Source organism: Alligator mississippiensis, chromosome 8 (genome assembly GCF_030867095.1).
Source record: "Alligator mississippiensis isolate rAllMis1 chromosome 8, rAllMis1, whole genome shotgun sequence".
NCBI classification, from domain to species: domain Eukaryota; kingdom Metazoa; phylum Chordata; order Crocodylia; family Alligatoridae; genus Alligator; species Alligator mississippiensis.
Window position 1 is genome coordinate 66,162,601 of NC_081831.1, and position 17,826 is coordinate 66,180,426.

The 17,826-nt window shown below is 45.7% G+C and overlaps 1 protein-coding gene across 2 annotated transcripts in view; it reads right to left on the reverse strand.

Annotated features, from left to right (window-relative positions):
• The window catches only part of ATRX (ATRX chromatin remodeler), a 157,985-nt gene extending 149,892 nt beyond the window's left edge, over positions 1-8,093 (reverse strand). For both annotated transcript variants that reach the window (XM_014607174.3, XM_006262569.4), the window contains exon 1: positions 7,950-8,093. In XM_014607174.3, the coding sequence (XP_014462660.2) occupies positions 7,950-7,969 (20 nt within the window). In that variant the 5' untranslated portion in view covers positions 7,970-8,093. The remainder of the gene's footprint in view (positions 1-7,949) is intronic.
• Positions 8,094-17,826: the final 9,733 nt, after the last annotated feature.

Consider the following 17,826-nt stretch of genomic DNA (forward strand, 5'->3'; position numbering starts at 1 on the left):
ATGCTAAGTTTCTTTCAAGTATTCTTTACCTACTCTAGCCACAACTCTGAATTGGGAACATACCATTTCAGAGGTACATGAATTGTATTTGTCTTGTAACTATCGCAAAGGAACTTTGACTTGCAGACAAAGCGTCAATCTAATCAGCCACTTGTATCATACAATTTGTAATTTAAATAAGAAAAAAGGCATTCTGGTAGTTTTAAGAAGGAAGCCGAAGTCTAAAACATGATTTTAAACTCAATTTTGTGCACAAAAAAGACTATAAAGTTAGTCTTCATAACAGAATCAACCAAAGCTAATTGCTTTTAATATATGGGGGGGGGGGAAGGGGAGAAGAGGAGGGGAAGAAGGAAGAATCACAAATAGGTCAGAATCATTAGTTCACAGTTTATTTCTCTGCCATGTAGCATTGTTCCCACAGTATATTTCTAGAGATTTCAGCCGTGTATTAAGTGTTCTAAAATAAGCTGCTTCACCACCACATTTTTTTTCTCATAGCCTTATTAAAACAGTTTAGAACCTAGAAACACGTGTTCTACTATTCCTGGCTCTACCATGAACCTGATTTGTGACCTTGAGCAACCTAATTTGTTATATCTCCATTTCCTCATCTGTTAAATTGAAACACTAATTCTTTCCCGTCTTCTCAGTGGTATGTAGAATATGAGCTAACCAGTACAACCTCAATGTAGTCAAATAAAATTAACACACCCTAGGGTAGCAGCCAGCAACCTTTTTAGGCTGTGGATGAGAATGATCCAGCTCAGGCCAGATGTAGGTGGGAGAGCAGGTGAGCATTAATGCCTGCTACTGCTTTGCCCCATGGCAGCACAGATATTAGCACTCAAAGTCACATGTCTGCAGACTGGATCAAAATGGCTCTGTGGGCCATTTAGGGCTATGAGCTGCAGGTTGCCAACCCCTTCCTCAGAGTTTTAATACACATTAGGTCAAGTGCCTTACAAATAGTTATTTTATACTGACACCCAAATTAATCATCTCATTTTTAAAAAATATGTCCTAATCTACATATATTCTAAATGCTTGTAAAGTCCTTTAGGATCCTTCAACTGGAAGTGTTTGAGAAACAAGCAATTACTAGTTTAAAATGTAAAGCATACAGAGTTTTCAATCCATTTACAGTAGCCTAAAGTTTATCCTAATCACTTTTCATGTTGAAAGGCAAAATGAAATCACACAGCAAAGTGATTAAGAAGCCAGTTTCAGTAGACTTTTGGTAATTCTAAAAAAAAAAAAAAAAACCAAACAAACAAAAAACAAAAACAAATCCCACACAGATATTTAGAAAATTTGACAGATGTTGACTACATGGTTTTAAAAAGGAGTATTAATTCACTTTACTCTGCCATCCTCTACTTCAAACTCCTACTTCATATAATGTATTCCCCAAATTTTGGGGCATGGAATGGCTACGGTGATTCATAACAAGATGGTTTTTCTCACCTCTAGTTCACTACTCCATATCAAACACCAATATCTGCCCAGTAGCTAGATAGCTTAAAGAAGTCACTTCAACAACAGTCAATATAGCTGCATGTCAATTCTATAATGATGAACTTATGTCATGTCATATTTCAAACAGGATTTGGATTTCTCATGACAGAATGACTAACAGAAAAACAAGAGTGTGATGATAGGCACATAAAGAGTCTGAGAGAGACACTGAAAGTGGTTACAGTGGTAGTATATACAATAAAGTATTTTATTAATATACTACTCTCCAGAGAAGAAATTTACAAACCTCCGTAAATAATCTGCTTACATCATTTGGTATCCACTGCAGTCCAAAATACACTTTGTAAAATAACAAGATCATCCTATTACCATAAAAAAACACGTATTTTCATAAAGACTGAGCATATGAAAATACTGAAATGCTGGCCTTTGCAAGGGTTTAAAGTTTCAAAATGCATTAAGTTTTCAACTAGGATAACAACATTATACAACAGGTCAAACAACTGGACTGAAACAGATGGACTATGGTGTTCAGTGCCAAACTTTGCTTTACAACTGTAACAGTTATTTAGATGAAGGCTAGCATGGTAGGAACCTGTCTGTTCAAACCAGAGGTAGCCTCAAAAATCGTAGGATATTAAAGTATTGATGTTAAAAAAAAGAAGGATGATGCTATTATCTAGTGCTGCATCACGCCCTGAGGTACAATGCTTAAATTTCATTATTCCATCAAGAGATTACTCTCTTATTTTGGTTAAAATTGACTTTATAATCACAGGGGTTTAATCAAAAGGTACTGAATAAACTTTACAGCATTTGAGGATATGCATGAAATGCCTTAGAGTATAAGAAAAGGATAAGTGATTCAGGAAAGTAAACAACATTAAAGAATCTCCTGAGAGTAACAGAAATAAAAATACAGAACAGCTGATACAGTTAACTAAGAAAATCTCCATGCTGTCCAAGAAAGATGAGACCATTTAGCTTTACTGAATTTCTCTCCAAACTATCTGATGACAGTCAAAGTGTTGCTGAACATTAATTAAGCAGCTCAATGAAAGGCTAAAAGTTATTTCACTAAACTACTTGAAACCAGAAGTAGATGACCAGGAAAACTACTCAGAACAAGCCTGAGCACAGGAAGACAGGTACTGCAGACCAGCTACATTGAGAGTTTAGAGTGGTAAAGTATTATACAGGAACAGATAGCCTATAGTTATCTTTATGCAATGGAAAATGGTAACAGCTTTCAGATTATGACAGTATATTAGTTTAGAAAAAAAACAAAAATGTTCCAGTACTGGAGAACAGAGCTTTATATTAAGTGATTGATAAGCATTTTATAGCTTTAATTCCAGAAGTATTTATGTTTTTCCTTCTCTGAATGCTTTACAACCAATTCTCATTCATCATAATTTCTACTTTAGAATGAAAGAATTCATAAAGTGTTGTCCAATCTATTTATTACAGACTGGCCACAATGAATGAAGTCTGCCACACACTTCCAGGCTAGTCTTCATTCAATCTAAAGTAGGGGTTTGCAACCTATGGTCCGTGGGCTGGATTTGTCTAGCGAATGCCCTTCCTGGCATGGGATAGTTGACCAGAGACTGGGCAGAATGCAGCTGTAATGAGCTGCTGCCCCCTCCATACTCTCCCCTCTTATAACCCACTTACCCAGCCCCTTTGCAGCAATTGTATCTTCAGCAACAATAAATTCATAAATCCAAGCACCTTGTGCTGGGGGGCCAAAAAGGGGAAAGGGAGGTAGGATTAGGGAGTGAGAATTGTGGCCTGCAGCAGAGGGCCAGGTCCCAAACTCTGCAGATGCAGCAAAACCACCAAAAGGAGTGGGGTGGGAAGGCATGGTGTCCCCACCATAAAACATACCAAGTCTTAAGATATTGCTCTATTTTCAATCCAAACATTTCAGCTCAATTTGTTGGGTATTTCTGACCACAAGCATCTGAAAATGTAACCATTGCGACCAAAGGTAGATTTTCTCCCTTGCACAACTGCAATTTTCAGACCTACTAAGTGAATTGCCTAAAGTGCACTAATGTTGACATTGCTGGTCTGAGTAATCAAGTATTGTTAATTTTTCAAACCTTCACATTTTCTCTGAAAAAAATTTCAGTGACAGCCGTCTGGTTTTACACGCTGCAAAAACATTGCAAGCTTCTTACTCTGCAGATAATACTTCAAAGTATATTGCATACCATGATTTCAAATCGTATTTGTCATTTGTAATTCTGCAGTTTTGTTTTTCCTAAATCATCATTGGAACAACTTGCCTCTGACCTCCCCATGAAACAATGCAGGTTTCCAAATCACCCTTTGGCCAGAAGTAAACTCCAAAGATATAAGATGTGCTCATGGGAGGTAAAGCAATATTCTCAGGTCTTTAAGAACAATAAACACATTTGGTGCCTATTTTGTGGGATTTCGTACTTGCACTCTTACATGCAAGGCGTTCTTAACAAGACAGACTGCAGATTTAGGTGCATGCACATAATCCGTAGATGATGTATTTCAATAGATGGTATGCTATGTTTTTTCATCCTGAATTAGTCTATGACAGAGCTCCAGATCTCAGGGGGGTTTTGGGGGTTTTTGTTTGTTTGTTTTTTAATAGGAGTGGTTTCAAACAGGTACAACATTACAGTGCCTCTGTTGAATATGCAAGTTTATTGTTGTAAAATTGATTTATTATTATAATACAGAAGAGGCAACATCCTTAATCGCAAGAAGGGTCTCTGGGATCTCCAAGTTTGGGAAACATTGGTGCAAAAAAATCAATATGAGACTATCAAAGAGAGTGAAGACACTCTTTACAATCGCTTCATAGAGGCTCTCTCATAACTGGCAACATATTGGCTCAAAAGCAGACTGGCAAAGGGGACCGTAGCAAACTTTAAATTATGTTCTTGGAAAAAAGGTTAATTGCAATTGTTTTATGGCTGTAGTACATGGTAATTATGCAAAAGATTGCGCTGTCCCAAAACTGTTTATGGGAGAAGTCAAACAATATCGAAGATACTTTGCTGAGGCCAATGCCGAGTTCTTCCAAATTACATACTGCATTACACAGTATGCCCCACATTGACCTATAACATCACTCATTCAGAAAATATATTAACATGGGTTACACAGAAAAGCAAGAAGTTAGACTCATCCCTGAGATTTAAGGACAAAGTTGCCTCATATATCGTACTGTAAAGAGGAAATACTTTAGGTGTTAGCTTAAAACCTCAAGTCAAGTCGTTTATTACATCTCTTTCTTAAAAACAAGCGGCAGATCCCTGCACTATTCATTGGCAGCATTTCTCCAGGGAAGACTCAGAAAAATTTGGCTTTCTTTTTCATGCATGCTGCTTATTTCACATGGACAAGGGATGCTATTGATAGGTAGCAAACAGCACTGGAAAAGGTATCCTTAAGTCTTTAGAAGACAACCAAGTTCACATGCAAACTTTACACAAAATCTGTACTAACTCTGAAGAAAAAAAATTTCAAAAACATACTTTTTATATTTTCCCACCCACCACATTTTCTTCATAGTGTTCCTTAAAGCAGGAATGTCAGAATTTTGGCCCACAGGTCTTGGATCAACACGCTGACCAATCTGTCATGTACTGCATATAGTGCCTGCACCAGCCCCATGTGCTGGCTCCAGATCACCCCCACAGACCACTCTTGTAGGCCAGAAGCAGTGCACAGGGCCAGTGCAGTGCAGGTGCCACGTGCAGCACACGCCCCACACCAGCCGTGTGCACCATATGCTGCATGTAGCACATGAGGCTGGACCTTGCCAGGCTAGCCCTGCGTGGGAACCTCATGCAGCACACTCCCCATGCAAGATCTAAGCACAAGACCCTGTCCAGTGGTCCATGCAGTGCACACGGCTGGTCTGGGGCATGCACTGCATGAACATGCCCACACTAGAATGGCCCTGCTCATTGACTGCAGTGTGGGGCCAGGTCCCTGGGTTTGATTTGACCCACAAGTTGACCCTACCTCATTCAACTCACAGGTCAGATGAATTTGAAATCCCTGCCTTAGAGTTTTACATTCTGCTAATCTTGAACACAGACCAGGGTGCTTAGTTTAAAAAATGTAGACAAGTTATTTTCCTTGTTAGTCCTAAACTTTAGTCCCTGAAATTTCAGAAAGAACTGTTCAAGTACTTCCATACTAACACTAGCAGCCTGCACATCAAAACTTTTTCAAGAATTTCCAAGTAATTCTATCACTGAGTTTCCAGTTGTTATTCCCCTAACACACAGGGAAGCTTGCTGGGCAGCAACAGGAAGAGAATTGAACACTAGACTATTGCTGAAACAAGACAGAAAAAAATGGTGTTTATAAGAGGCAATGGTATTCAGCAGGGATGAGTCTCAGGGAAAAGAAGAAATCCAGTGTCTCCCTGTCAAAGGCTCCCTCCAGTACTTTAACACCTCTCAACTTCTCCATTCAGGCCTATTCCTGTCAGCTCAAGTCCTCTACAAATATCCCAGCACATTTTCCATGGTACACTACAGCTCCAAGCCCCTTCATACACAACCGCTCATCCACAAAATAAACACTATTATTTTTAATGAGACAAGTACAGGCTGAGGTGATGTTGGTGAGAAGAGCAGTGATGGGGAACTAGAAGTTTTACTCCCTTGCTTTTTGCATTTTAGCACATATGTGTCAGGAATATGGACCACAGGCCAGATCCAGCCCAACCACCATATCTATGGCAATCTTAGTCTCAAATCAATTTCTAGCCCTCATGTTTTAGAAGAAAATCATTCAAATGTGAAACAACGAGAAGTTTAATGTTGCCTTTCTGCATCTGCAGACAGCCTGACAACAGATCAGGAAGGTGTGAAATTCCATATCCCATCCATCAATAATATTACAGTATCAACTTAACTAGTATTTTAATCTGAACATTAACTGTTGCCCTGCTGGTCATTTTAGCAGATATAAAGAGATGGGAATAGAATCCACAAAAAGGAAAGTAGGTGCAAGAGTTACTTCAGTTAAGGAAAAACAGAAGAAAGAATAAAGGAAATAAACAAAGGAAGAAAAAAAGAGCTTAGGTAGGGAGCAAAACAAGTTGTCCTAGTAGAGAAAGGTATGTCATCCCACTGACATTAAATGGGACAATAAAATAATTAAACAAAAGCTAAAACTGTATAAAAAAAACGAGGCCTCCATCTCCGAGTGCTGAGGATAGAGGCAAATACAGAGTCCAAAAGCTGCATTTCAATCTATGGAAATACCTTATTGGGTTGAATTCAAGTGTTGAGTTTGATGACCCTAGTTTAGAGTATCAAAGCATTTTTATAAACACCAGCATTCATAAGTTGTATCGTAAACTTACAGACGGAAAACCCAAGCACAAATGATGGTAGCTGGTCCAAAGACATACAGAAAGTTGTATTGGAATTGTTTTCATTCATTACTTTCTGTTCCCAGATTTGGTCTAGAGAACATTTATGTTAAGAGTATTTGTATGATTTTTTAAAAAATTGTTACTAATGCTTAACGGTCATAAAAAATGCAAATGCTTTCTGAGTACAGACCCCTAAGCATAGGAGACCACCGTCCTCCAAACACTGGAAGAGACCCTACAGGAGGAGGTGAACAACTTCTCCAAGGAGAGGAAACCAAGTACAAGTACTTCTTCTGTTAAGACTGAAACAAATAAATAAATGCCATCCCAGCCAAACTCCATTAAGCAGACACCGTGCCTGTTACATACCACCCGCCACAAAGCTATTATTAAAAACGTTGAGCCCCAGAGGAAGGAGACATCCACATAAACAATTACACGGCTGCCCAAGAACGCTTCGATACGTTTGCGCGATGTCTCCTTTCCTTTCAGATTTTCTCTGCCTTTAAGGGGACAGCAGCTGGCGAACCTTCCCCACGGTTAATCGGCCGTGGTCCATTTCTACAGCATCCCGAGCTCCGGACACCTGTGTCACGCTTCCCAGGTAACATCAGGTGGGAACCGTGGAGCGGGAACCAACCCACCACAAACGGCCTCAACACAAATGCATCATCTCGGGGCAGCAAAATGAGAAGGGGAGGGGGGTGCCCACATCCACGAGCTGGAGGGGGGGGCTATGGGCAGGCGTCGAGCTGCTGAAAAGGGGGGGCGGGGCACGTCGGGACCCCCAGCGATTCTCCACCACGGGGGGGGGGAAGGGGGGCACGTGCCCATGCACGTGAGACAGGGCCTCGCGGGCTGTGGGGGGGCGGGGAACCCGCCCACACGGGATAGGACACTCGAGTCCCCAGGCCCGGCACGGCCTACCCCGCGGAGCGACGCGCGCCGGGCCCGGAGAGGCGCCCCCGGGGCCCGCGCGCCCGCCCGGGCCCGCGCAAAGAGGGGAGGAGAAGGGAGGGGAGGGGCGAGGCCGGCGCTGCGCCCGGGCGGGGGCGGCCCACGGAGGCCGCGCGGCGGGACGCACCTCATGAGCTCCGCGGTCATGTCTCCGCTGCTGCCGCTTGGCGCCGCTGGCCGCGCCGGGACCGCGCTCAGGCGCCGAAAGGAAACAAAGCCGTTGGTGCCGCCGCCGCTAGCGCCGCCGCCATCTTGTCGGAGGGAGGATAAGGGAGAGCGGCCTCCTGCCGCCAGCCCCCTCCCCCCGCTCGCGCGTCCTCATTGGCTGTCGGCCGCCCCCCGGCGATTTTCTCATTGGCCCGTTCCGCCCGGCCCTGTTGCTAGGGCTGTTGACGTCACGTTCCGGCTCGGCCAGGCTCTCATTGGCTGCAGGCGTGGTGACATTGCCAGAGAGGGCGTGAGCTCGCATGACGTAATTTCACGGGCGCAGGAGGTGGAAGGCTTGTGGCGCACTTGGTCCAGCAGACCCGACGGTCGAGTAACTATTAGCACATGGGAAGGGCGGGCACCTGTCAGGAGAGGAGAGGCAGGGTCAGGCAGTGCTGAGCATCCCTTGCCCCAGCCCTGGGCACTGCAGCAGTTAGGGTTTTAAACACCTGAGAGATAAGCCAGCAGAGCAAATAATACTGTGGCGTGCATCAACCGCTGCATCTCCAGCAAAGCCAAGGAGGTGATTCTTTCTCTCTACTCAGCACTGGTGGGACCACAGCTGGAGTACTGCATCCAGTTCTAGGGGCCACGCGTGGACAAGCTTGAGAGAGTCCAGAGAAGAGCCCCCCATACGATCGAAGTCTTACATGACAACCCCTAGGAGGAGAGGCTGAGGGATCTGGGACTCTTCAGCCTGAGGAAAAGAAGGATGAGAGGGGACCTGGCAGCAGCTTACCACTACACTAGGGGAGTACACCAAGGGCTCAGTGAGCAACTGTTCACCAGGGCATCCAAGGGGAAAACCAGGAGTAACAACCACAAACTCCTGGAAGACCGTTTCAGGCTCAACATTAGGAAAAACTTCTTCACAGTTAAGGTGTCCAGGCTGCAGAATAAGCTTCCTCCAGAGGTGCTGCAGTTGCCTACCCTAGACATCTTCAAGACGAGACTGGATGGTCACCTGACCCCCAGTTGTCTTTCCTGCTTGGTGCAGGGGGCTGGACCCAGTGATCTTCCAAGGTCCCTTCCGGCCTTACAATCTATGAATCTATGAAAGTGTTGGAGCAATGCTCCAAATTCACCGTCTTATTCTTGGCTAGCTCCTAGCTTATCCAGCAGGTTAATTTAGGGCTCAATATTGGCAAGCACTTGCCTACAGAACACGTGGCATTTGGGTTCAGCCAGTCGCAGTCAATGAGACCATTCTTCAGCATATTCTGGATTTCTTGAGTGTATTTTAACAGTGCCCATGGCCCCTGGTTTACCTGCCGCAGGGTAAAGGGTGTTTTTGATGTTTTCGGCAGTGTGGCTGGTAGGTAGGGGTGCGGCTTGTTCCCAAAATTAAAGACGGACTAGGCAATCATTTGTCCACAATGGCTTTGACCTTGCCTCAAGCAAGGGGTTGGGATAAATGACTTCCTGAGATCCCTTCCAGCCCTCTCTTTCTGACTTATAGTAATGAAGTATGTACTTCAACAGCAGGCCCTCCAACTTCCCACTGGAAGTTATTCAGAGCAGGGACTTTTACTGGTTATACTTGTATACCAAATGCAGAGTCCTTATTTCTGTTTCTCTCTCTAGGTACTAGGGATGTGAAGAGTTAAATGTTTAAACGTTTAACCATTCACATATTGATGACTGGTAGTAGCTTACTGGTTATTATTTAGTTGGGGGAGGAGCAAGGAGGACAAGGGAGGGGCAGGGACAGTAGTGCCTAGTATGGCAGGTAGGCAACAGGGGATCTGGGAGGGGCCTGGTCCTTCTTGTGGCAGCATAGACCCAGCCCCTTCCCCACCAGCCCCAAGGTGTGCATAAACCTTCCACCAGCAACGAGCCAGACCGAAGCTCAGTAGACCTGGGCGCAGCTGCTTTCTGCCCCAGCCCCCAGGCAGCCATGTACTGGCAGTAGCAGCAAGCAAGGGGCTTTCCCAGCCTGCTGTGCGTGTGGCTGTCCAGGAACTGGTGCTGACTGCAGGCAGCAGCAGCGAGCCCTGCCACAGCCCCATAAAGCCATGGGTGCCAGTAGCGGGCAAAGCACTTTCCCAGTTTGCTGCTGCCACCTGAAGAATGAGTGAGTACAGGTGGGGGCCAGTCCCTGGTAGATGCATGTTAATTGGCTAAACATTTAACCAATAACATTAGGGGAGTTTAAACAGGTATTTAATTCATTTACATCCCTACTAGGTACTTACAGTTAACACACATCATTTCTTGGGAGTGCAGTGTTTTAAGGCGTAGTCTTTCTAGACTTTAAGAAGGCCTTTGACACTGTCTCTCACCCCAACCTCATCAATAAATTAAGCAACTGCGGCATTGATGCCTGCACAGTTGGATGGGTAAAAAATTGACTGAAAGTGGTGGTGGACGGGTTGTACTCAACCTGGCAAGATGTGAGCAGTGGAGTAACCCCAGGGCTCGGTCCTCGGGCCCGTACTGTTTAACATCTTCATCAGCGACTTGGACAAGGGGGTGGAAAGCACGCTGTCCAAGTTTGCTGATGACACTAAGATGTGGGGCAAGGCGGGCACACTTGAAGGGAGAGAGAGGCTGCAACTAGATTTAAACAGACAAGTGGGCAGATGAGAATAGGATGGGGTTCAACGTAGACAAATGCAGGGTGCTGCACCTTGGGAGAAGGAATCCACAGCATATATACAGGCTGTGGAGTTCCCTTCTTGAAACCACAGAGGCAGAAAGGGATCTTGGAGTCATTATTGACTCCAAGATGAACATGAGCCCCCAATGCCAGACCGCAGCCAGCAAGGCCAGCCATACCTTGTCATGCATCCAAAGATGCATCTCAAGCTGGTCCAGAGAGGTGATACTCCCCCTCTATGCGACTTTGGTCAGGCCGCAGTTGGAGTACTGCGCCCAGTACTGGGCACCGGACTTCAAAAGGGCTGTGGCCAGCCTGGAGAGGGTTCAGAGGAGGACCACCCGCTTGGTGAGAGGGCAGCAGGACAGGCCCTACAAGGGAAAGCTGAGGGACCTGAACCTGTTCAGCCTCAGCAAGAGGAGGCTGAGAGGGGACCTGGTGGCTGCCTACAAACTCATCAGGGGAGATCAACAGCAAATAGGTAGAGCCCTTTTCTCCCCAGCACCACCTGGGGTGAGGAGGAACAATGGCAATAAGCTGATGGAGAATACGTTTAGGTTAGAGATCAGAAGGCAATATTTTACAGTTAGGGTGGCCAAAATCTGGAACCAACTTCTCAGGGAAGTGGTCCTCGCCCCTACCCTGGGCAAATTCAAGAGGAGGTTGGATGACCACCTGTCTGGGGTCTTGTGAACCCAGCACTCATTCCTGCCTGTGGCAGGGGCTCAGGCTAGATGATCTGTTCAGTTCTCTCCTGACCCTAGCTACTATGAAACTAAGGAATCCATTAACATGGTACAATTTAGATTCACATATACTGCTGCAATTCCTCAGTCTGATTCAAAAGGCTATAAGAACACATTGCATTTGTAAATCCTACAGTAGAAAACTCAGTGCCACTATACTATAGACATTAATGCTATGGAACTGGTCTTCCATGGTCTGAAGATTTGGTGTTTTCTCTTGTCATTTGAGAAATCAATGAGAAAATGTCAAAAATAATGGAAATAATTACTTTTAAATAAATATAGTTACTATTTCCTTTGAAAGCCTTACAAGATATAGATTTTGATACTTCAACAGCAGTTTACTTATTTAAAGAAACTATGACCCAACGTATAACAGAAGTAAAATATAAGGTCACCCATTTTTACGATATTATTTGCCCATGCCTTGCATTCAAAAGCTTGTCTAATCCTATCCCACCTATGCAGTTAGTCCAATAAAAGGTGTCACCCTAAGAAATCTTTGTCCAAAATAATGTTGCTAACTTCAAGAGACAAAATAAGCAGAAGGTTTTTTTTCTTTCTGTTAGAACAAACCAAAAACACAGTGTTACCTTTGAACTCCTTCTGACAATATCCTACATCAGTGGTGCTCAACCTTGGGTCCTGTGGACAGGACAAGTGGCCCTGATCAGCCCCAATTGACTCTGCACTGCCTGGATTGGCCCTGCACCACTGCAATTAGCAGCTGCCCCATGCCTCCTAGATCAGCTCCATACTACCCAATTACTGGAGCTCCATGCCATCTTGAGCCACACAGATCAGCCCTACTTGCCCACAGGGCCATGCCATCTGGTTTGCAGAGCTCCCTAGGGGTCTGGAAATTTGGCAACAGGAAAGCAGCAGCTGCCACTGCTTCCCCACTGCCAGATTTTTGGACTCATAAGGAGACTCATAGGCTGGATGACGTGGCTCCATACCCTACCTGAAAGTAAGCAGCCAATCAGTGTGACTGCCCTAAGCACGTCTAAAATTCTAAGAGAGCTGGAGGAGTTTCTGACATTACCCCCCACCCTCCCCGGGCTGCTTCTGTTCCAAGCTAAAAACCCATCATTTGGGAGAACCAACACCACTAAAGGCATGGACAGACATGAAGTTCCATCTTTTTTCTTTTAAAGGGTTTTAATTTATATTGCTTCAATACAGAGCACTTCAAAGTTTCACCCAAGGTCATTTTTATATATTTGAGTCCTGTAGCACTGTACATCATGTGTCCACTCAATTTTGATAGTGCTTTAAGGTTGTTTAAAGTACTAGATGTTGCATTTGTCCATGCTCCTAGACAAGGATAACACTTAAAAAAAATCAGCTACAGCTTAGTAAATTTGTGAGTTTTGACAGCCTTTAATGAAAGCAAGAGTCAGCCCTCGAATCCATACTGGGATCAGCCTTTGCATAGCTCAAACCTGGACTGAGGCCTAAAGAACTTGATCCCTTAGAAGAGTTGATTATTTTTCCAATACCAACCAAAGGGAAGTTGAGATACGTGCAGTGTAAGACAGTGAGAACCATCAGAAATATTAAGCAGGAATGAAATAATGAAAAATCAAGACACATTCCACACTGCAAATGTTTAGGCAAGTGTGCCACAGGGTAAACCCCACATCCTCCCCAAGTACCACTCCAATCCCCTTCCCCTGTCCAATTTATTAATTTTGCTCCTTGCCCTACTCACCCTGTGTTCCCTACTCCCACCCCACTCTGCTATGTGCCACACAGACTCTGCTAATGCCACTTGCGGCATGTGTGCCATGGTTTGGGCACCCCGACATACTCCACTGCAGTAGTATTTTGCTATATTTCAAACAAGTTATATTGCACAGCAAAACTGGACCTACATTCCACAGCAAGTTCCATAGATTATAGAGTTTTGTGGTGCTAATTCTATAGCACCTTCAAATAAAATTTGAAAGAGTTTCTACCCAAATACAGAATTGGAGCCTGCCCCTATATCCATTTACTCCTCTCTTGCAACCAGCAAATGGATTAGAGAAAATCCCACCAGTATCATCATTTAAGTCTCTTTCTTTAGGGATATATTTGTTATTGAAACAAATCAGCTGTACCTTAAAACAGGAAAACCAGGCCTTTTCGCCTAAACCATCCTCAGGCCTGTTCCTTTGCCTGCTACCCATACAACATATACTCTCAAGCTTACTATACCAAGGTTGACAAAGTAGAATCTTCCATTCCTTTCTTTACTGAGATGGTAGCCGAGTCCCATGTTTATAACTATTGGCTTTTTATAAGTCTAGGTGCTTAGGCTTATGCTCAATACTCTGTACCTTCAGGCATGGGACCAGTAACTGCGCAGAAGTGGATTATGTATTCCTAGCTAACTCATTTGCCTACCTGAAGTAGGTAACCCAGCAGCGGGCAATTATTTTGGCTAGAGAACTGCTTAAGGAGTTCTGGTGAGCTGTGGAGGGTCACAAGGGTAGCCCTGCCCCTTGATGGGTGCCCCACCTCCTGGTCACCATTTTGGGGCCGGAAGGCCCACCCCCTAAGCCCTGGCCTTGGCAACCAGAATTCTCTCCCCTTGCTCTGGAAGTACTCCTTTTGGGAGGGAGGGTGCTGCCATCTTGAAACCAAAATAAAAAAATCATACTAAAAAAACCCAAAAAACCAAACATCTACTAAACTTATTTTAATTTTATTTTTAAAAAAATTGTGTCCTTTTTTATGTTTCTTTGCATAGTGTATCTAGAGGTGATTGCATAATAGCTCAAAATACAGTCTTACTCTTGTATATTTTGTGTGGGAGTAAGGGTGTGGGGGGTTGGGGAGTGGGTGTGGGGTATGTGGTTGGGGTGGGGGCTGTGGGAGGGTGTGGGTGCATTTGAGGTTATGGTGAGGGTGTGTTTGGGGGTATGGTAGGAGGTCAAGCAGTGTGTGTAGGGGCTGTCGAAGGGTGTCGGGGTTATTGTGGGGGGTGGGAGTGTTTGTGGAGGCTATGGGAGGAGGTGGGACTGTGTGAGAGCTGTAGGAGCTTGGCCCCATAGCACACAGCTCCCTGTACTCCTGTCCCCTTCCCCCACTGGGAGTCCCTGGCCCCAGCCTGAAAGGGTCCTTACCTGAATTCCCACCTTCACAGGCAGGGAGGCTGGGAACATCCATGGCGGGGAGGGAGGTGAAAACAAGCTCTGCCAGGCAGAGGCTATTTGTGTCCAGCGCCCCCTGGCTCAGGGCAGGGGGTGGCTGCTTAGGAACCAGCTGCACCTCCTGCAGACACACACTGGCTTGCAGAGTGGCAGCGAGAACCTGGGCTTACAGAGGGCTTATGCTCCTGCAGGCCAGATGGAATTGCCTGGCAGGCCATATTTTGCCTGCCCCTGATCTAACCCCATAGGTCTTCTTCTTGACCCTGATTCTCCTGCAAGTGCCACTGTCTCCTTTCTTGTGATTCTAACTCTAAAATTAGCTCTTTTTTGGTAACAACTGGTCAGTCAGAGATGGGGCCACCCCTCATTTTGTCATAAGGTTTCTATCAAGTATGAAAATAAATACTCAGTTAAAGGCCTAACTTATTTGAATTCTGTGTAGCCCGGGTGTACACAGGTTTGTATTCCCCTCTCCAGTTGAGGGAATTATTGGCAGGGCAGTGTGCTGTGGAGGGACACAACAGCCCAGCAGCCACCTCCGTCCCCTATAGAGTCAATCAATTACTTAACTATATACAAATTTATTATTACAACAAAACCATTAAATGGTAAGGACGTAAACTATGTATATACAAATATACAAAACAATAAACCCTATACCATACGTATATATACACACACACCCCCAATTATTATTTAAAAATACAGATGAACAATAGAACAACCCAGAACAAAGGATATTGATCAGGCAACCTTATAACTCTATTAATATACAAACTATTGCTTCGGCACAGTCTACAAATATAAGCAGCAATCCTTAGACTACCTGGGTGCCCTCCAGGGCAGGGGCCCCATTCCCAAGGTACCACTACAGGAAAGGAGGTGGGGGGAAAGAAAAGGAGAGGGAGACCCCCCCAAAGACTCCCAAGCTCCTCCCACTATCACCCACGTGGTGCCCCTTCGCAACCCTGGGGGGGGTCCCTCCCCTGTTGGGACCCTCTTTCCAGGGTACCTTACTACTCCACAGTCCCAGAGGGTTGCCTCCCGTTCTCCAGGTTGAGTTCTGTTCCCTTCCAGGCTTTTCTGCTTCCTGACTCTGCTGCTGCTGGCCTGGCTTAGGGCCACATGCACCGCTGTGTGTAGTGGGCACTTCGCCTTGTGCTAGGGGTTGGAGGCCTGGACAGTCTTGTGCAGCACCGGGGCTTGGTCTGCTCCTGGACCTTCTGGGCAGCATTGTCTGCACTGAGCTGCTGTCCCGGGCCACCTTGAGCGGCTCCCAGGGTATCTCACCCTCTGTGCAGCGCCTCCTGCACCGAGGTCCCAGCCTCGTGCTGGGGGTTGTGGACCTGAACTGCCCAAGGGGCTCCAAAAATCCTGCTCTGTGCACCGGCCTGTGCACCATGTCTCTGGCCGCATGCCAGAGGTTGCAGACCTGAGCCGCCTCACACAGCCGTGCTGCGCACTGAGAGCCTGACCGCTGGAGCCGTCTGCTGCTCCTCACTGATAGAAGTCTTCAGGGGCTCTTCCTAGGCTACTGCTTTGCCCTGCTGAGCGGCTCTCCTCAGCTCTTCTAAGCCCCACTCTTCTCTCTTCTCTGTTTCCAATGCATCTCCCTGCTGCTGGGCACGTGGCTCCTTTTATATGCTCCAGGGCTCTGCCCCTGAAGTCTTCCAGACCTGACAGTTTGCAGTCTTCAGTCAGGTCCGGATGAGCTCCTCTCCCCCACCCCTCAGGAAAGGGGAATGACTTTATTTCCCTTGCTGCCTCCTGATTGGTGGATGGGCTCCACCAATCGAAACAGCAGGATCTCAAGCCTGGGACTGAACCCAAGCTCTGAAAGGTAAGCCTGTTACATGTGATTACAGGACAGCTCAGTCAAAGGGAGATTAGATCCTGAGACCTTTAAAGATAAAAGGCAACTTCCAAAAAAGCAGAGAAAGGATATCAATTGCTCAAAGGTCTGGCTCTTCCTGAGGGTGTTAAACTTGCTTCTGGGATGAAGGTAGGCTATACAGTAGGGGAGGAAGAGGTCAAACACTTCCTGTGTTAAAACCTCAGCTTCTTCCACAGTAGCACTGACAATCGTTGTGAATTTCCATGTATTACTGTAAGTCATTGCCTAGAATAGCTTCATAACCTGCTACATGCATACACTCCCCTAAGGAAAAGTGCGAGACAGTCAATTTATTCTGAGAATGCAGGCCTTCAGCAGTTTTTGCATTAAACAGATCACAACCTTTGAATAGGTAGTTCTCAATTAATTACCTGGACCTTCTTTGAGGTTCCTGAAGACCATCATGGTAAAGTCCTGTGAGTTGCGACAGAGCTGGCCATGGAATGTGCTGCAATACCCAGTGCATTTACACAGTAGTGTAGTGATGAAAGAGTTATCACTTACAAGAGATTTCAGTCCGTCCCAATGTTCTTGAGGGAGTTTCTTATTCATAGATGCTAGGGTCGGAAGGGACCTCAATAGATCATTGAGTCCGACCCCCTGCATAGGCAGGAAAGAGTGCTGGGTCTAGATGACCCCAGCTAGATGCCTATCTAACCTCCTCTTGAAGACCCCCAGGGTAGGGGAGAGCACCACCTCCCTTGGGAGCCCGTTCCAGACCTTGGCCACCCTAACTGTGAAGAAGTTCCTCCTAATGTCCAGTCTAAATCTGCTCTCTGCTAGCTTGTGGCCATTGTTTCTTGTAACCCCCAGGAGCGCCTTGGTGAATAAAACCTCACCAATTCCCTTCTGTGCCCCCGTGATGAACTTACAGGCAGCCACAAGGTCGCCTCTCAACCTTCTCTTGCGGAGGCTGAAGAGGTCCAGGTGCCCCAGTCTCTCCTCATAGGGCTTGGCCTGCAAGCCCTTAACCATACGAGTGGCCCTTTTCCGGACCCTCTCCAGGTTATCCACCTCTCTCTTGAAGTGTGACACCCAAAATTGAACGCAGTACTCCAACTGCGGTCTGACCAGCACCCGATAGAGGGGAAGTATCACCTCCTTGGATCTGTTCGTCATGCATCTTCTGATGCATGATAAAGTGCCATTAGCTTTTCTGATGGCTTCATCACATTGACGACTCATGTTCATCTTGGAGTCCACTAGGACTCCAAGATCCCTTTCCGCTTCTGTGCCACCCAGCAGGTCATTCCCTAGGCTGTAGGTGTGCTGGACATTTTTCCTCCCTAGGTGCAGCACTTTGCATTTCTCCTTGTTGAACTGCATTCTGTTGTTTTCTGCCCATTTGTCCAACCTGCCCAGGTCTGCTTGTAGTTGTTCCCTGCCCTCCGGCATGTCCACTTCTCCCCACAGTTTTG